The 21,212-nt window shown below is 43.9% G+C and overlaps 1 protein-coding gene across 1 annotated transcript in view; it reads left to right on the plus strand.

The window, feature by feature from the left end:
• Nucleotides 1–5,256: 5,256 nt before the first annotated feature.
• The window catches only part of XIRP2 (xin actin binding repeat containing 2), a 202,390-nt gene continuing 186,434 nt past the window's right edge, over nucleotides 5,257–21,212 (plus strand). Inside the window, exon 1 of the mRNA XM_060257011.1 lies at nucleotides 5,257–5,403. Within this exon, the coding sequence (XP_060112994.1) occupies nucleotides 5,257–5,403 (147 nt within the window). The remainder of the gene's footprint in view (nucleotides 5,404–21,212) is intronic.

Here is a 21,212-nt window from a genome sequence, read left to right on the forward strand (position 1 = left end):
CTGCTCTTTCCTCCGGGGCAAGTGATACCTGAACTTTACAGATTCGTTGTAATTTTGGGAGATCTCAAGGCCTCACCTAAAGGTTGGCAACCCTATATCTCCTCCAGTAAAGCCTGTAGCTTGCAGATATCACAGGAGAAGAAATGTAGTTTATCCTGTCCTGACGCTGCCTCTGCTCTTACAAACCCACTTTCAGCATCCTAGAGAAGGGAGTGGTCAGTCTTTGGCACTACCCATCGACTAGTTTCCTGCTTTGGTTTCCGCTAGTTCTCTCCTTGGAAACACTACTATTTCCACTTAGTTCTATTTCTCATGGAAAGCTACCATTCCAGAGTAGCTCAGCTTACAGAGAAGGAAAAACATCCCTACTGTTCTAGAAAGGGATTGCATCCTGCCCTTATTTGTGTAATGGAGATCCTATCTTGTTCATTGCCAGATTCACAAAATTAAAGACTTATGTTACAGTTGCCATAAACTAAAGAGGGAAAGTGGGGATAGTTTGCTGACCAAGCCCTGATACGTTCTCCCTTCCTCATTGTTCTTAAACTACTACACATTTTCAGGCATGCGGACACTGGGCGTTTTCCTACAGAGCTTACCTCGGAGCGACGTCCCTCTTCACCGCGCAGCGTCTGCGCGAATTTCCCACCAACTGCTCCTCATAACCAGGAACTGCCGGACCTTTTGCGTCGCAGATGTAAACCGCTAAAAACCAGTTTATGTTAGTGACGCAAAAGCCGCGGCTCTTCCTGGTTATGCGGAGCAGTTGGTGGGAAATCCGCGCAGACGCTGCGCGGTGAAGAGGGTCGTTGCTCCGAGGTAAGCTCTGTGGGAAAACACCCACAGTCTGATTTTCATGGATGAAAAAGTATGCATGCAACTACAGCCTGCAAGGACTGCAGAGGGAAGTGCTTCTTTGCAAAGATTTCCCACTGGCCAGTCATATGTGGAAGGGTATTCAACATTTCACATCAGTGAGATCAAACAGTGTCAGCTTAAAACTGTTCAGTTAGACTGTACCAGCAAAGCCTGTGAAATGTATACGGTTATTTATCGGCTGAAGACAATATCTCTATAACCAGTTTTGTTGACTTAATGGGTAATATAACCATTCTGTAGATAACTATATTTTCATATTGTTACCGGAAATACATTTATAAGAACAGATGGTTCCAGTGCAGAACATATTAGAAATGGGCTAAACTGAATTTCTGTTAAAACATCTTATTATTGAAACCATTTTAACTAACAATGAAAGAATTTCTAGCTCCTTGACTTTCAAGCTTGACAGTTATCCTCTGCAGCTCTGTTCTATAATAGAAAGGAGAATTACGGTACACCCGTCTAAATCCATTGAAGCCAATGACTTCTGAAGAGTGTAACTCTGCCTAGGATTGCACTGAAAATCCTTTTTTTGTTTGTATTTTCTCAAAAATGGAAACTCTCTGAAGTTGCTAATATTGTTGCTAGATCTAATGAGCAATCCTTAGCAAGTCTACTCAAAATTCTGGTCCATTAATGGGTTTACTTCTAGGAAAGTTTTCTTAAGAATGCACTGATCCTTTGCAAGAACTCCTACCCATGGGATAAAATATCCAAATGAATATATGCAATTTTACTTTTCAGGATGAGAAGAGAAAGTCATCCAGGAGAGATCACTGAACATCTGCAAAACCCACGGGCTGAAATCGTTAGCACTGGTGAGTCTGAAATCCATACTTCCATATGGATACTCTGATATCCATACTCTCATGGGATATCCATACTCCCAAGATATGTTGATAGAGGGGCTAGGAAAATACCCTTTCTGATGTTCTGCAATGCCACATCAATCAACAATAAGACCACAACTTTTGCAAAATCATTTTGCAATACAGAAAGTGAACCTGGCAAGCATGACCAAGTCCTGGGTGAGGGAGGGTGAAAGAGTTGCTCTTCCAGTGTTTTTTGGTCCTCCATCAATCCCAGACAAAAGGACTTTGGAGGGCAGTGATACTCAGTCTTTCCTCCAGGACACTGGCATTGACTCATCATCATAACAACCTTTATTGGCATAACAGCACAAATCAAATGAATTGCAGTAGAATCTATGGACAAAAGGAACATCTCCTCCTAGAAGCATAGTAAAGGAATTTTTGCTACAAATTCAGTGATTTCGCACTTATTTGAGGCTAAAAGTCAGAAGGCCTTACAATCATCCCATCGATCCTCTAAAGGCTGCAGAAAAGGCTTTAGAAAAACAACACAAAGATCACCATAAAATTTACAATGCAAGAGAACGCGATCATTATCTTAAATCTCCCTCACTGGCATTGACTCAGTGTGCCTGTCCCTGTCCCAAACTAGCCCCTTGGTATACTGTGGAGCTATGGAGGATGAAACAGCCATTGAAACAGCTAGAGTGAGTGTGGCAGTGGACTCATGATTAAGCTTCAAGAACATCTTACAGGATGTTTATGAAATCCTAGGAGATGGCAGTGTAAGCTGCAAAAAAGGAATTCTATGCAACTTCCATTGTGCCTGCTAGCTCTCGCCCAGCTCAGTTATTTAGACTAATTAGATCATTAAATTCCCTTCCACAGGAAGCTCAAAAAGTTAGCAAATTGGTAATTAGTAGTAAGGCTTTCATCAGCTATCTTGCAGGTAAAATCTTGTTGCTCCACCAAGACCTGCCAGCCACTATTGATGACTCCCTGGTCATCTTCAGGCCCAGTAATAGACCACTTCAGTCAACTCTCCCAGGATGAAGTTGACAGGATCCTGGGTTCTGTGAAGCCCACCACTTGCCTCCTGGACCCATGTCCATCATGGCTGGTGAAAGTCAGCATTGATGAAACACAGATCCCCCTGGCAGATATTATCAACTTGTCCCTGAGTTCAGGGACTTTCCTGAGGACTTCAAAGGAAGCAGTGGTGAGACCCAGGCTTCATTTTGGGCAGGCGCTCAAAAGGAGCGGAGCTCCAGAATCTCCAAATTTCATTGTGTTCTTTCTTTCTTACCCCCGCCCAAATACTTGCTTCTGGGCTCCATTGTTCAAACCCCCTGTGAGAATTTTGCCAAAATTTTGATAAACTTTCTAATATTTTTCCTTCACAAAAAATGGGAAAATAACCAAAACATATAAAGCAGACAGATGGAAATCTTCATTGTGCCACTGTAGCCACGTAGGAGAAAGCAATTTTAAAAGTATGCTGGGACTAAGGCTTTATTATGACAGTTATAATTCAAGAAGCATTTTAAGGCAGACGGTGAGCTGTTATAATTTAGTACACCTTCCCGTGATGTCAGGGGTGTGTGGCCAGGGACAGAGGAGGGCACTTGGAGAGAAGATTTTGCTGTGTTATCCTTTGGTATGCAGTATCCCACAAGGGGCGATTCTCTCTCCCAAGCTATTTAACATTTATATGTGCCTCCTTGCCCAGTTGGTCTGGAACTTTGGGCTGAGTTGTCACCAATATGCTGATGACACCCACCTGTATCTGTTGATGGATGGTCAGCCAGATGCCGTCCCAGATATTCTGGGTAAAAGTTTGGAGGCTGTGGTTGGTAGGTTAAAACAGAGCTGAATGAGAATAAATCCATCCTGCACCTGGGCTAAGGGGAGATGAGACTAGGGATACAACTCCCAGCTCTTGATGGGGTGTTCTTAACACCAACACCAGTAGTTTGGGTGATTTTGGATGCCTCCTTATCCATAGAGGCTCAAATCACAAATTTTGCCAGATAAGCATTTTTCCACCTTTGTCAGGTCAGGCAACTGACTCCCTACCTTTCTCCCCACCAATGTTCCCTCTAAGCTGCAGAGTCTTATGAGCAAAAATTCTACTTTGTGAGCTAGTGGCATTAAAGCTGTGAGCTATTGCATAAATTAGTGTGCTCTGGGGTCATCCTTCCTGAGCTAAGACAAAAACCTGTGAGCTGGAGGCTAAAAATCTGTGAGCTTGCTCACACTAACTCAACTTAGAGGGAACACTGCTCCCCACAACTTAGCCACAATGATCCATGCAGTGACCACCTCCAGACTGGACTACTGTAACTTTCTATACACAGGGCTGCCCTTGAGACTGACCTGGAAACTTCAGCCAGTCCAGAATGTGGTGGAGCATGTTTTCATAGGAACACCATTAAGAGCCCACATACAACTGGTGCTCTACCAGCTGCACTGGCTCCCATTTGAAAATCAGATCAAATTTAAGGTTCTGATTTTGACCTTTAAAGCCCTCTGCAGTCTGGGACCAACATACCTTCAGGACTGCCTCCCAATATGTCCCTCAATGAGCCTTATACTCTATGGATCAACATCAACTAGAGCCTGAGGTTTTTCAACTCTGGTGCCAGCCTGGTGGAACATTCTCCCAAGTGAGATCCAGGGCCTGTGGGACTTCATGCAGTTTCATGGGGCCTATAAAATGGAGATGTTTCACCAGGCGTATGGCTGAGGCAGTGGAGATTGATTTGTACTGGCTTCCTCACCACCACCTCTCTTTGTTGCCCTATCCCAGGGGTGGCCAACGGTAGCTCTCCAGATGTTTTTTTGCCTACAAATCCCATCAGCCCCAGCCGGCATGGCCAATGACTGGGGCTGTTGGGAGTTGTAGGCAAAAAACATCTGGAGAGCTACCATTGGCCACCCCTGCCCTATCCTATTCTGGCTTGTCTCCAGCCCATCCACCTTCTTCAGTATCATTTATCATCTATTCCCATACACGTGGAGCTTATCTGGGAGCAGATGTATCATCTTGTACCATTGACAGCCATCTGGTTGTCTAGTAATTTCATGTTAAATTGGGTTTTAGTGACTGTTGTATTTATGCTTTTAATTATTGTACGTATTGTTTTATTATATTGTCTAACCAGCCCTGAGTCTTGCTGGTCAGGGGAGGGAGGGCTAGAAAAAATATGATAAATAATACATTTTGACTCTCTCTTTTTGTTGCTTTTTCAGTGAATTCCTGAACTGACCAAATATTCACTTCAGATAGGCCTTCTTCCGCTTCAACAGAACTGGGATATTGGTTATGCACGGAGAATTGTTCCCTGGAGTCATGCAACTCCACTGCTATGCAGTACCACTGATGATAGCAAGATCCAAATAAGAAAAAGCTAATGGTGATTCCCCAGCTGCAAGAAAAGTTACTGTCCCCTACAGCCTTGCTCAGTGGAGAACAGCAGAAAATCTTTATTGACAAGAGGATAGCAGGGAATCAGCACCCAGAACTGTCCTTCCAATAAGTTTCTCCAGCAGTGTCAGCATCATGAACAAAGCTCCTGTAAAGAATAACCCCCAGGTTGAGGTGTACAAGGAAGAACCTCCAGGCAACCGTTATAGGACTGAACGCTTTGATATTCCCTTGGAAGATCTGAGGAGCCGTTTTGAATCACCTGCAGCTGGAGGCAAGAAGGTAAGAACTGGGCCATGGGTTGACAAGAATCAGAAGTGCTTCCTATTTTTATTCCTCCTAGGAAAATACATCTATTCTGTTTGCTTTCCACTTGTACACATGTTCTCTGGACTCTGTACCCAGACACCGGTGGCAGAGACATCAATTCAGATGACAAGGCTCCTTGTTGTATACTTGTTTCTACCTACCAGTCATTGCAGAGGTATGAAGTGTGGGGGAGGATGATGAGAAAAAGAATCCCAATTAAGAGTATCATTCAACACTGTCATGGTGGTACTCAATAGTGGGAAGAGTAATGAGAAAATCGTCACTTGCCCAGATTAACTTGTCGTTGAGCTCCTGAGAGTAAATTTTGAACAAGGTGTTGTGCAAGATGAAATCATTGTTTAATAGAAAGTACCTTTTTTTTTTAGCTGCATGGAGTGTCTTGCCGCTTTAGAGACACAGAATTGCTACTTGTCAAATCTGATGTCTTCCATCAAGGCACTAGCACTGCTACAATGTGTTGAGTGGTGAAAGGGCAGTTAAGTCAGTAGTTTCCCTCTATTGCTAAGAGTTGATTACTCTCTATGGTTATAGTTGTTTGAGTCCTCTGCATGCCCATTGAGCTCCTGAAGATGTTAGGAGAAATTATTAATGGACAGCATTTGGGAGTCATACTTAAGAGACATGACATGACATGTTTACATGTAAGGAATAAGTTGTCCATGTATCCCTAGATGCCAAAGTATCCTGAAACAGAGTAAGGGTGTTGAGAAGCATGAGTAATATGCTGTTCCTGCTTAGTTACCTTCTTTCTCAGTTTGTTGTTTATTCCTTTCACCAGATTTCCCATGATCAAATTCCCACATGTACTTAGCTCTATAGACCATGGATAGGCAATCCTTGGTACACATGATAGAGGTACACCAGGCCATTTTTCCTGACTTCCGGGGCCTGATAGCCACCCAAAACAGCCTAGACACTAGCAGCACTGCTGTGGCCAGCAGTGTGGGAGAAGGCAGCAGGCATGGCTTGTGCCCACTATCACCTTCCAGATCTACACAGCCACCAGCTGAGTCCAAGGTGAATCCCTGGGATGCTGGCAGCTGCCAGGGCTTGGCTTGCTTCAAAAGTGTCTGACCAAGTACAACTCCCACTTGCTTATCTTCCATTTTGTTTGCCAGAACATCACAGGTGAATGTTGCATATTTTGACACTTGGGCCACAAAACATGTCCTACTCCCCTAGACTTAAGGACAGAGTGATACAGCATTCCATTATACATATAAGTGTCTTACCTGGCTGGAGTTCTGACTGATTCTGGTGTGCCTAAGTTGTCTTTGGGGATCTTGTCTTCCACTGTATTTTCAAGAGAGGGAGAGACAAGGTGCCAAGGTCTCTGTTGATGTGAATGGCACTGGTTTAATTTATAACATCTCTTTTGTGGACTGAAAGCTACATCAGTGCCTGGGGTGATCATGGGGTGATGTCTGAGTGATCATAGGATTCAAATTAAGCCTCATTTCTTCCCCACTACCTACTCTGTCCATTTTTGCCTTGCACTGGGTATGTGTGATGCTATGTGTGATGTGATGTAATTTTTTTTAACTTTTTATTTTAATTTCCCTTCCATAACGTCCCCTACTGTAGATTGGAAAAAGGTAATTTACCAGTGCAATCCACAGCACAGTGGTACAGTTCTAAGTCCATTGAAGTCTATGAGCTTAGAAGGGTGTCACTTGATTTAAGATTCAACACTACATTACCTACAGTGTAGTGACAATTCTAGCAGGAGTTCCTTTGCATATTAGGCCACACACCCCCGATGTAGCCAATCCTCCAAGAGCTTACAAGGCTAATATGCAAAGGAGCTCCTGCTAGAACTCCACCCCTGATGACAGCGTAGTGTAACTTTGATGCAACAAAGGTACAATACTGCCATGAGTTGGGCAGCACATGAAGATTTCGTAATCTGATCCCTCCACTGAGCAGGTATAACTCATGGGTAGGACTCAGCTGTTATGTTCATTGTTTGTTGAAGCAGCACAATTGATGATCCCTGAACCATTCATCACAATGGTGGACACAGGCTCTGGACAGGTTGCTTTTGCCAGGTCCACTAAGAGGAGCACACTAATTTTATTTAATCAATTATTAAGTCAGTCCAAATAAAATATCATCAGAACATCTGAAGCGCTGCACAAATTCACAGCGGGATGCATTGGTAGCCTAGACTCCAACAGCACAGGTATGAAGAAAAGTTTTACAGGGAACCATACAGCAACTTGGCAATTTTATTTATGGAACAGAACAGGATTTTCTTTTAAGTAGCTCTTTTGATAGCCACAGCGTCCCATTGCGCTTTGCAATAATAAGCTTAGATACAATCAGCGCAGGGACTGTGTAGTGAACACAGCAGCTGCTCTGCATTCCACAATAGTTCATGTGCTGCGTCGGTCTTCAGAGATTGCTTTATTGAAGGAAGGTGCGTAGGCTATTTTAAGTACTTTTTAAAAATTCTCTGTGGTGTTACATGAGTTCTGTTAATTCCCACCTGGACTGTCATGAATAGAGGAAAATATATTCGGAGGAAAGATAAGTTCTGCAGAAATACCAGCATCCAACTTTTCAAGCTCTGTTTTCAGCAACAAGTACTGCTAATTCAAATTTAAATAGAACAAGCTGTTATTCAATTATTTTTCTTCATTAAGATTCTACCTTTCCATAGACAATGCTGTTAAGATTCGGAAGTTTGGAACGGAAGTAACTAGTAAAAAATAGAGATCAAGTTCCCACCAGAACAAAAGTAAAATTGTCACAGTAATATAATTTGTTTTATAACTAGTTTATTCTACTAAAACCATGAGCCTTCAGGTTACTAAATAACATTGTTTGCCATGCTGACAGCTTTTTTTTTTCTCTCTCTCTCATATGTATAATATAAATCTTGGACATTATTTCAGCTAAACACAGACAGATTATAAATGTATGGCAAAAGTTCTTAGCAGAAAACATTTGCATAGTCTTTAAACCCATCGGAGGCAGCTGCAATCTCATCTCATTTAGGCCTGTCACACTGATATACAATAATTTGAAATGAAGTGTCAGCCACCAGACAAAGAGGTAAGGTGCTATTGACTTGCTTTCAGTTTAAAAAGCTGCTGTCAGCTTGTGCACTGACTTCCAGCAACATAACGAGGCAGGCTAGGGGCAGATCAAACCTCCCTTGACAATGTGACATGGTCCTCCTCTCTGCATTCATGCTGAGGCAGAAGTGTTCTAAGGGTGAGGGAAACTCTCTCCACAAGAGGAAGCAGCTAACTTTACATGGCAGCAGAAACAGCCTAGAGGAATTAGATAGCTCTTATTTTGCCTTCCGTGTACCCAATTTTCTGTGGGGTTCAACTTGCGTGAGCCAATGTGATGGAGGGGTTAGAGTGCTGGTGACCCAGGTTTGAAGCCTCACCCTGCCATGGAAGCTTATTGCGTGACCATGGGGTAGTCACAGAGTCTCAGCCTTACCTACCTCACGGGATGTTGTGATGATAAAAAGGAGGAAAGGAGAGCAATGTAAGCTGCTTCGGATCCCCATTTGTGAGAATGGTGGGGTATAAATGAAGTCAATAAAGCAAGCAATGAATGAAAATAAGTTTGGAGCTGTTGTTGTATTCAGGTGCTGTTTGCATGGGTTTCAGTAGAAGCATATTTCCATCTGCAATTCCTCCACCGCTACCACCCAGCTGTGATTATACATAGAATCATAGAGTTTGAAGGGACCTCCAGGGTCATCTAGTTCAATCTTCTGCATGATGCGGGAAATTCACAAATACCTCCCCCTCACATACAACCAGTGAACCCTGATCCATGCCCAGAAGATGACCCCCCCCCCCCAAAAAAAAACCCTTCAGGATCCCTGGCTAAACTGCCCCGGAGAATAATTTCTGCCTGACCCCAAAGTAGGCCTCCATCCCAAATTTTAAACAGAAGGAAAGAAGTATCTACATTTTAGTGGTCATTAAAATTCTCCCCTGTGGAGCAGGTGCACAGAGGCAGAATTTGTCCTTTGTCTTTTCTAGCCACTAGGACCCAGATATGAAAAGGCAGCATGGCCTATTTTAAAACTGAAATGTCAAAGGGGTGCTAAACTCTGAACTCATACATGAACTTTGTGCTAGTTTAATTCCCCTCAGCATCTTTCTTCTACCTGATATCTAAGTTAACTTACTTACTAATACCCACTGAGGAGCATGGGAGGGTGGGGTGGTGGAATTAAATTCTTCAAACAGCAGCAAACAGAAAAAGATCTAGGCAGGCGTGAATTTTGCTGCCCTTTGCATGAATGCTCAGTTTTTGTTAAAAACAAAAAAATGCTCTCTGCCTTCACACAGGAACAGGTGGATTTGAACATAACTGGGGACTCCCACAGCTGTTTGGGATGAAGAGATTCCATCAAGGGAACATTGCTTCTGCTCTCATATTTCCTGTCAGGGTAGAAGCCTCAGCCACCTCTGCTCAGCAGCAAACAATGGAGATTCTATTCTAGCTATAGCTATAACAGATAACACTAACACTTCAGAAACTAGAAGCTCCACCCCAGGCAAACATTAAGAGATTACAAGCTACAGATATCTGAAAAACAAAAACACACTGTTGGGATGAACTGGCTACACCATGGCCACAAACAGATGGCTGGCTCAGGGCAGCGTGAAGCCAACCCAGAAGTGAGCCAGCCAGAAAAGGAGCACCTGAGAGCATCCTGACAGCCCGCAGAAGAGGGAAGGGCTGCGGGTGTCCTGGGGAGCGTCTGGAACACTCATGCAACCCTTCCACATCCTCCAGAGAACTGTCCAGGTGCTTCTCAGCTGTCCAGACAGTCAGGGAGGCACCTTGGAGGTACCCCAGTGAAAAGGCACCATTTTCAAACTGGTGCCTTTTCAAGCTGGCTCTCGGTAAGCCAGGGATGGCTCAGGGGTGGGACGGCAGGCAGATGTGCGCATATAGATGTGCTTTTTAAATTCACCTGCCTGCCATCTTCAGGGCAGCTTTAACTGCCCATCTGTAAGCAGCCCATATGTATCTTTTGAGGTAGAATTCAGAGAAAAGGGATTTTAGAACCTTTTCCACTTAGGACATTGTGACCTATAAACAATTGCAGCCATTTACCACTTACAGGCTGCTAACAGATGAGCACTTTGGGTCGACTCAGAGACGCCTCTGAGATCGACCCAAAAAAACTCCTCCAGAGGCAACATCTGCTGCCCGCTTCTGTCCTGTATGCACCCCGTCTTCTAGGCCGATCCACCCAGCTCAAAAAGGCCTTTTCACTGGGGCGCCTCTGAGGCACCTCCCAGCTGTCTGGAAGGCTGGGAAGCACCTGGAGAGTGCCTGGGGAGCTGTGGATGGGACGTGTGCCGAGCGCTATCCGGAAACTCCAGGGCACTCTATTTCCAGCCAGCTTTATCTGGGACAGCTTCAAGCCGCTCCAAACTGGCTGTCTGGTATCACCCACAGTTTACTTTCTTGTGGGGCAGGGAGAGAGGGAAGCACCTGGGTAGAAAATAAACCCCAGAAAACTTGTGCACTTGTAACTCTGGGGTACACTGCCTTCTTGCTGAAGTGATTGCATATATCTATTGTGACAACTGCACCTAGTCAAATCTAATTGGTGGCACACTATTGCGATAGCATCCTTCCCACCCTGTGATCTATGTGGCCGATTTAAAAAGTAAGGCTTTGACTCTTAGTTGGCTTCACTCACCCCACTGATATCATCATGCTGCCAAATCTGATTGGCTACCAAGTGCCCTGATGTTACTCCGTTCACTATGCCTCAGTCATGACAAAGCAGTCATAAAATAATTCAACATTTGAACTAGGGTTGCCAATCCCTAGTTGGGGGCAGGGGATCCCCTGGTTTGGAGGCCCTCCCCTCACTTCAGGGTCATCAGAAAGTGGGGGAGAGAATATCTGCTGGGCACTCCGTTATACTCTGTGGAGACCAGTTCACATAGGGTATAATGGAGAATTGATCCATCGGTATCTGGGGCTCTGGAGGCTGTGTTTTGAGTTAAAGCCACCAGATTTTCAGCAAAGCCTCTCCTCAACCCCGCCCCCCCCAAGTTTCAAAAAGATTGACTGGGGGGTCCAATTCTACGAGCCCCAAAAGAGCCCCTATCCTTCATTATTTCCAAACTAGGAATAAGGCCCGTTGTGAAGAAAAATACAATGGGCTCTAGAAGGAGGCTCTGGGCAAGTGCCTGCCACCCTTGCTGTCTTTCCATCCACCCATTCACTCCTCCTCCCTCATCAAGGGGAGCTGATCTCTTCCATGTATCTGGAGAGCAGTTGTAATTCTGAGAGATCTCCAGCTCTCACCTGGGGATTGGCAACAGTGGTTCACCAGGAGGAAAGGCCTTTCCCTCAGAGGCCTGTAGTGATCCCTTAGGAATTTCCCACCAACCTGGAAAGGTACCACTAAAGGCCTCTGGGTGAGTGCCCCCCCCCCGTCTTCCGACCCACCCAAGTGAAGACATTAATCCCCCCCCCCCCCCCCCACATCTCAAGGGGAGCTGATTTCTGCCATCTGGAAGTTCCTAACCTGGAGTTGCCAACCCTGCAGCCTCTAAGGAAAAGGACAGGCTTTCTTAACTGTGTGTGTGGGGGGGCATCATTCTATTCATTTCTCTCCCCCCTTTGACCTGAACAACCCTGTGAGGCTTCCCTATCTCCTTGGGGCGAGGCTAAGGAGAAGAGGGAGAGAGGGAGTGAAAGACAGTAAAGGTGGGACAGCCATGCCCTCTGAGGTTGCCTGGCTATTGCAGTGATCTTCTGAAGCTGTGTGTGCTGGGAGGCTGTCTGTGTGTGCTGTTGATAGGGCACTTTGTGAGGCCACAGGAGCTCTGCAGCCCTTTCTGAAGCCAGTTGACAGAGAAGAGCTAAGAGATGTGGCCGCTTCTGATGTAAGACTGCTTCTGGCAGCTTGTTCAGCATTCCTGAGCCTGAGTAGGCAGGAGCAGGGGAGTCAGCCAATGGGAGGCCGGAGACTCTGACTGCTGTGATGGGCCAATGGTTTCTGGAGTGCATGGAATGTCCAAAAGAGAATTATGATATATGATGATGATGGAGGGAAGACATTTGAAAGGAACTTGGTCCCTTTAAATGTGGTGGCCAGAACTCCCTTTGGAGTTCAGTCATGTTTGTCACACCCTTGATCCTAGCTCCACCCCCCCCCCCAAGTCTCCTGGATCTAACCCGAAAGTCCCCAGATATTTCTTGAGTCAAACCTGGCAACCCTAATTTGGGCTTGAGGGAAAAAGCAGCAGTGCACTGGTATTAAGATACCCCTGTAGTCTTTTTCTTTGACAGAAGATGCCATCTGTCTGGCACGGCTGCTGTGAAATCTCCATACATCAACCAAAGAGGAGATACACCACGGCAGTATCCAATGGGATTGTGCCCACAGTGAACAGAAGGCCCCTCCAGGGAGTATCCTGTTAACTTAACTTGCTAGCAATGTTTCATGGAAGGCATTTTCAGAAGCAATTTTGCTGATATCACATAATCAGGGCAATTTACTGTCTTGTTTCATGGTTTATTGCCAAGGGTGTTTTTTAAAAAGGTGAAAACTCTATTGGAGTTCATTAGTTCCTGATCTTTATTTTCCAACTTGAATACTAAGTTCATTCTCTATGTTCATTCTCTGTATTCTCTTGCCTTTTAATGCATGTTTATAGAAGAAATATTGAATAAAAAGACAAAAAGAAACCTTTCACCATGGAGCCAGAAGCTCAAAAAGTTAATTACTGGCACTAATAAAGAAAGAGGCAAATATCTGTAGAGAATTCTTGATTGACGGGCTTTGTTTTGACATTTTCAGGTAGTAACAGCAATAGATTGAGTGGAAGAATTAATTTAAGCCATCTTTTATTACCTGACGCAGTAGGGTTCCTTTAGACAGTTTGGCCCATTAGGTACCTCTAATGCATTTAAGTGCATAAAATTAACTGCAGTTACTTAGGGTAAGTCCCATTGACGTAACTGGGGCTTACTTTTGCTTAAACATGCATAGGATTGGGTGTGAGGGGTCTCAAAATTATGATGGCTGTCAGCCTTTTTATTATAACTGTAATTTTTCAGTGCAGCAACTTGGTGATGTCACCATACTCTACACTTTCATAGTTCATTTGGTGCATTTGTAGAATTTTATTAATTTCAAATGATATTAGCTAGGTTTTCTTCTGCATTACAACATCTAAATATACATTTTAATAGCTGAGGTTGCAGTTCTGTTTTTAATCAGGGTTGTATAGAATGCCTTAATTCCAATGGGATTTGCATACTTACACACAGATTCATCCTTGTTATTTAAATGTGGAAGATGTATAGGATGGAGGTTTGTGCTTCAGAAAGTAAAGCCAGAATCTTCCTCCTTTGGAACCAGTGTTCCCAATGCTGCCTTAGTAAACAGCAGGAAATATTGAGGGTGGTATCTGGGGCAAATGGCGTTTGAAGAGGGTGTGATGTAGGGTTGCCAAGTCCAATTCAAGAAATATCTGGGGACTTTGGGGGTGGAGCCAGGGTACATCGGGGTGGAGCCAGGAACAAGGGTGTGACAAGCATAATTGAACTCCAAGGGAGTTCTGGCCATCACATTTAAAGGGAACGCACACCTTTTTAAATGTCTTCCTTCCATAGGAAATAATGAAGGATAGGGGCACCTTCTTTTGGGGCTCATAGAATTGGACCCCATGGTCCAATCATTTTGAAACTTGGGGGATACTTTGGGGAGAGTCACTAGATACTATACTGAAAATTTGGTGCCTCTACCTTAAAAAACAGCACCCCCAGAGCCCCCGAAACCTCCAGATCAATTCCCCATTATACCCTATGAGAATAGATCTCCACATAGAGAATTATGAAGTGCTCAGCAGACTCCCCTCCCCCCATTTCTGGCAACACTGAAGGGGGATTGGCCTCTCTACTCACGAGTTGCTGCCAACTTCTTCAAAGTAACACAGACACCCCATCCCAAGAGGAAGCCTTTCAATCAGCGACTGAAGCCTCCGGAGGTAGAAACGCACATGATCTTCTGGGGGCAGAGCTCCCCCCCCTCCGCCGGCCAGACTCCCTGAGGAGACGCCTGTGGCAGCCGGAGAGGACGCAAGGGCTACGAGTCCCAGCATGCACCTTGCGAAGGGAGGCAGGACTGGAGCGAATAGCAGGCCGGATGTGGGCGGGTCTTTGTGACCCGGAGGAAGGGAGAAGCCTGAAGCCTGCAAGGGAGGGAGGCAGCCAGGGAAAGAGACACAGCACCGTTTCCCCACCCCCGCTTCCAGATTTTTGGAGAGCGGGGCAGGAGGCTGCTAATCCAGGGGTCCCCCGGCAGGGCGGGGGGGGGGGGGGGGTTGGGAAGCCTAGTGCAATGTGACATCCCTTTGGGGAGATGCTCTAGGCTGCCTCCCCTAGTCTCTGTGTTCTTGAATATAGAGAATAAAGGAAATTCCTAGACTATCGCTGTGTGAAGGCCATTCTTTCTTCTGTTCCTCAGTTCCTTGGGGGTGGGAAAGGGGGGTAACTGTAAAAGAGTTCCCATTCCCCAAGCAGGGGAAGGGGATCCCCCAACTTTGAGGGCTTCTGCCTTGTGCCAACCAAATGGTTGTCAGAGCAAACTCTGGCCTCAAACCGCAACGTCACCAACACAATGATGTCATGTGAAAGTGACATCATCATGTCAGGGACATTGCATGGTGATGCTTTGGTTTGAGGGCAAAGCTTATGGTTTGAAGGCAATTTTACCATAAGGTTTTGTCCTCAAACCTCAAACTGTGTGACATCCCCAATGTGATGACATCACTCCCACAAGACATCATTGCATCGGTGATGTTGCATGAGGATGTTGCTGTTTGGGGGCAGAACCTCAACCCACTCCAAGAATTCTCCCTCCCACACACTGCCGGTGAGTCACAAGGACTTGGCAACCTTAAAATGGAACAGATTTGAATTTGTAAGTATGTCTGATACTACTTGAGACATTAGGGAGAAAAGAACAAGACTTTGAAAAAAACAAATGTATAGTTATACTGCATAACATTTGCTATAGTTGAGCTGGACTGTTAAGATAGAAATATGCTTACTTGGGAAAGAATCATGAAATCTCAGTCTTGGAACTGCCTTGTACCAAATCAGTCCATCAGTCCATCAAGGTCAATGTTGTCTACCAGGATTGGCAGTGGTTCTGCTGGGTCTTAGGCAGAGGTCTTTCACATCACCTACCACCTGATCCTTTAACTGGGGATGCCAGAGATTGAACCTGGGATCTTCTGCATGCCAAGCAGATGCTCTGCACTGAGCTACAGCCCCTCCCCAAATGTAGTATTTGTCATGCTGAGTAAAACAGAGTATTGGGGCTTTGTCTCCTAATAGCAATCATTTTCAAAAATAAGGCAGAGTTCAACTAAGATATTTAACTCAAAATATTTGTTGGTCGTAAAGTAATCTTCATTATCAATGTATGATTTGCAATGGAATCCTAAAAATGCTTTCTGAATAAGAAGCTCCATTCAATAGACCTGAGAAGGAGTCTGAGTAGAACTTCATTTCGTTCATTTATTTAATGATCCAAGATCAAAATCAAGACAAGTATATGATATACCCAACCCAATGATTACATCCAGACATGTGTGGTTAAAACAAGCAATTATTAAATGCACAGACTTTTAAAATGTATAAAATAATTAAAATTGGATTAAGTTAAAAAAATTTCTCTATGCCTAATAAAAATAGTCAAAGCAAAAAATCTTGTCACCTTGGCAGTAGTTTCTTTACAACAGTCTGCTAGGAAAAAGGCAAAGTTGAATTGGTTTGTTCTACCTGGGTGAGGTGCTATAATTGAGGCAATATATATTTTTTCCAAATCTTTTGATAAAAATGGCATTGTAGGAACACATGTTCAATTGTCTCTGCCAGAGTTGACTGGCATGGGCAGAAGCAGTATATATACAGAATTTGAGCATATCTCCCCTTGAGGGGGACAGAAGGGAGAGCATTAAACCAGGCTAAGATAAAGACTCTTTGGCCCAGTGATGATAATTAGAGTGTTGAAACCCAGTCTGACTGAAAATTATCTGACAGGATTAAGGAGGGAGAAAAAGGATGGTGAGTCCTGGGGAGAAAAAGGATGGTGGCCCAGTGGTAGAGCATCTGCTTGGTAAGCAGAAGGCCCCAGATTCAAACCCCGGCATCTCCAACTAAAAAGGGTCCAGGCAAACAGGCGTGAAAAACCTCAGCTTGAGATCCTGGAGAGCCGCTGCCAGTCTGAGTAGACAATACTGACTTTGATGGACCGAGGGTCTGATTCAGTATAAGGCAGCTTCATATGTTCACATGTTCATAACTTAAGCCACATGCATATGGCATAAAATCATATGTCCTACCTCTAACCTGAGGTGACGCATCTTGTCACTCCTAATAGAGATCTATGAAATTTAGATTGAATTGCCTCTAATTTGGAGTGGCTCTTATAGAGCTACTACCTATGCACCAAATAGAAGCTGTGATACCATCTTGCCCTTTGAAAGCCTTCAAGGTATTGGGAATGTGAGCTCCTCCTTTGGTCATTGTTGATAATTCTGCCTCAGGAACTTATTTATGCTTTCTATACTGAACTGTTTCAGGACAGCAGCATGTTGAGTAGGTTTTCTTTCAGCATATACTGAACCAGAATCTAACAGTCGAAGGAGCTTCTGCTGTGTGTATCTCAAAAGGCCACATGACGAGAAGTGTTTAAGAGAAGAAAAGCATTTGGAGTTGACTGACTGACAAGCACAACTCCTTAACAGTTTGTGAGCCCTGTTCAGCTTTGCTTCAGACATTATTTCAAACCACAGCTGCAACAAGCCCCCAACCAGCATTTGTGAAGACCGAGTCATTCCCACTATAATTCATTTTGACTCAAGTAATATTACTCCTTGCAATCACATACCACACAGAAGATGCTAGTGCCTTTAATAGCTGCTCAAAAATTCTGATCAGGAGGGAAAAAAATGTTCCCAATGCTATAGTCCATTCTTTCTGCAGATGTTGCACTAAACGACTCCAAGAGGGGTTGGTAATGGGAATAAATTGAGAAATAGGTTGTGACACAGCATTGTCATTTGCCAGAAATGGTGAAAAAATGAGATACATGGTCAGATTTTATAGCCACACTCAGCTAAATTTTAGTTATCAAAAGAGAGGAAACTTAAGCAGTGTTTAGGCAGCACAAGAAAACACACTGCATATGGAATGTATGTCGGCAAAGGAAAGTAGATCCATCAAGCATGTTCCACTGACAGCAGATGACTTGTGACAGTTTATAAAAATTGCGATTCGTCAGGATATTAATGTATAGAGACAGTGACTGGTAAAGAAACTCAGGATGTCCATCAACCTTTAGCCAGAATCAAGTAACCTGGAATAAAAATGATTCAGCGTTTGCATATTATAAATATTAATGCTGATGTTGTGTTAAGATTTTTCAATTTATTTTTCATTCATGCTTCAGACAAATTCCGTAACTAATTATTCAAGGACTTTGTCAGTTATGACAAATGAATTAGTTATAAGAACATAGACATATGAAAAAGAACTCTGTTGGTTCAGACCTGAGGTCTATTTAGCCCATTTTTTCCTAAGTGGCCAACCAGATATACTCCCACAAAGAAAGCTTGCATAATTCAACATCACTGAGGGTGAAACCTTTACCCACTTGCAATTCTGACTTCATCTTTTTCAAAGCAGGCCCTAATACATTATCACAAGATGCTATACTAACTCTTCTTCCTCTGCAGCCTTCCACTTTGTCTCTTGTGTTATTCAGGAGGGTCTTCTGAATTCCAAGAACAAAATTTCAGAGAACTTAGTGGGATGCAAGTAAATTTGTGTGGTAATCAGGGCTTTTTCTGCAGCAGAAACTGTTTTGCATATTAGGCCACACCCCCTGATGTAGCCAATCCTCCTGAAGCTTACAGTAGGCCCTCTACTCAGAGCCTTGTAAGCTCTTGAAGGATTGGCTACATCAGTGGGTGTGGCCTAATATGCAAAGACGTTCCTGCTACAAAAAAAGCCCTGGTGCTAGTGGCAAACATGTAACGTGCATCTTGCAAATTGCTTGCTTGAACGCACTTTTAGTATATGAAGAACTGGGCAGCTCTCAGTAACATAGATGCCCAACCATATTCACTGCTAGAACTGGATTTCAAGTTGACTTCAAGCTCTTGTTATGGAACAGACTTCATGTTACTGGATTGTATCTAACCAATTACAAGGGACTCAAAATAATGGGACCTCCCCCCCTCCCTACTCATCCTGCAGCTCACTGAACCCCCTGAATTTCTGCTTCTGTGGAAGAAGGGTCAAAAGACCTTAAATACTGGGGCAAAGCATGGATCTGCAGAGGGAAGGAGGAGCTGGTGAAAATCCTCCCCTCCCTGCTAATAGAAGGACATTTCTGTCAGTAGGCACCAATTGCAGGATAGAAACTCCCAGGGCTTTTTTCCCCCTGCTACAAAAAAGCCCTGGAAACTCCCTAGTCTTGCAATGAAGTGCTACTCCTGAATCTTTTTGGACAAATGGCCACAACCCTATAGATGTGGGTCAACGTCATTTTCATCTGTTTAGGTCAGCTAAAAAACTATATTTTCAACGGCTGTCTTCAGTGTGTTAACGGGGCACATGAATTCTGTATTTGCCAGTAGTCATTTGGCAACTCTGTGCTGCCTTACAATGGCAGTGCCATTAACAAGCTTACAACCCATTCTGCTAATTACAAGCTTGCAAGGGCCAGCTCTTTGACTTATTGGGCTTGTCAAGATCAGTTACATCCTCCCCATCTGCATTTCTCAGCATAACTGTGACTCTTCTTGTATTAGTCATCTTCTACTCATTTAGGGAACCTGAAATCAAAGAAAAGGCATGTGATTTATGGTAATGAAGCAGCATTCTTCAATCTGCAACAAGTATCCTACAGGTCTTGTGCAGTCAATAGCTTTAATTTGGCACTAATCAAAGCACACACATAAAATATGATTACCTGCATGTATTATAATGGAAGTTGTAACATAGTTCAGAAAGCTCTAACTGCACTTGGGCTCTTATGTAGTAAACCACTGTGTTTATCTTACAGATTTTACAGAGGCCTTAACTGCAAGCACTCCAGCAGCCATCTTACAAACCCTACTCATGGTTCCTCCTCCCACATAGTTGCCAACCAATTACTAGGAAACTGAGGAAAGTGGAGCTGACCCAAATGGCATCCGTTGATGCCATGAACACTCTTTCGTATTTACTCAAAACTCTATGGTAAAAACCATTATTTTGGCTGAGATTTAGATCATCCCATGACATAGTGACAGCACTGGAAGTGATGTCACAGTGCTGATGGGTGCCATTTCACTTCTTGATTCCCCCCCCCCTTCTGCCCTAGAGTGGAGGCAGGAGACAGAGCTGATTGGCAGCCAAAGTGGGCCACCTAACCTGCCTATTCTCTGCCTCCAGCAAAAGGTGGATGGACACTCCTCCAAATATTAATTCACTGTAAAATTGCTTTGTATACCCTCTTGACCAATCTGCTCCCCAGTAATGTATCAATATAAACAAATCAAATGCGGGGGTCTTCCTTATACTGCAAACTTGTTGTTCAGTCGCACAGTCGAGTCCAACTCTTTGCAGCCCCATGGACCAAGTCAAGCCAGGCTCTCCTGTCTTCCACTATCCTCCAAAGTCCGTTCAAATTCATGTCCAGCCATCTCATCGTTTGTGTCCCCTTTTTCTTTTGCCTTCTGTCTTTCCCAGCATCAGGGTCTTCTCTAGTGAGAGCTCCCTTCTTGTTTGGTGGCCAAAGTATTTGAGCTTCAGCTTCAGCATCTGACTTTCCAGGGAACAGCCAGGGTTGATTTTCCTTAGGACTGACTGATTTGATCTTCTTGTAGTCCAAGGGACTCTCAAGAGTTTTCTCCAGCACTACAACTTGAAAGCATCTATTCTTCTGCGCTCAGTATGGCAACTCTCGCAGCCATACATTACTACTGGGAATACCGCCGCTTTGACTACATGGATTTTTGTTGGCAGGGTGATGTCTCTACTTTTTATTATACTGCCCAGGTTCGCCATAGCTGTCCTCCCAAGGAGCAAACGTCTTTTAATTTCATGGCTACAGTCACCATCTGCAGTGATCTTGGATCTCAGGAATGTGAAGTCTGTCACTACTTCCATGTCTTCCCCTTCTTTTTGCCAAGACCGGATGCCATGGTCTTAGTTTTTTTGATGTTGAGTTTCAAGCTTACTTTTGCACTCTCTTCTATCATCCTCAACAAGAGGTTCTTTAGGTCCTCTTCACTTTCTGCCATTAGAGTGGTATCATCTGCATATCTGAGGTTGTTGATGTTTTCCTGGCAATCTTAATTCTGGCCATACTTAGGTCACTAATTCTGTTATTGACCTGTATCCAATCACATTAAGAAAATAGGGCACTTAAATTTCCTCTTTCTATAATCTTCAAAGTTTTGCACCGGGTATAAAATAGTACCCAGGAAGGTATCCAGCTGCTGTACTAAAAACCTCTTTAGCTTAGACCCCTTACCAGTCTAGACAGCCTCATGCAAATAGCCTCTTTTAAGCTGAGTAATTAAATTGCAGCTGCTGTCTAACATTAGGGACAAAATTGTGGCTACTGAATATGTTGGATGTAGAGACAAATTTTGACAGAAAAAATAGGCATCAACATGGAAGCCTGTTGTTCAGGTTGTGGGGTTAAATAGCTTTTTTTCTAATTTTGTTTTGATTATTCTTTT

The sequence above is a fragment of the Heteronotia binoei genome, chromosome 16, assembly GCF_032191835.1.
Source record: "Heteronotia binoei isolate CCM8104 ecotype False Entrance Well chromosome 16, APGP_CSIRO_Hbin_v1, whole genome shotgun sequence".
Lineage (NCBI taxonomy): Eukaryota > Metazoa > Chordata > Lepidosauria > Squamata > Gekkonidae > Heteronotia > Heteronotia binoei.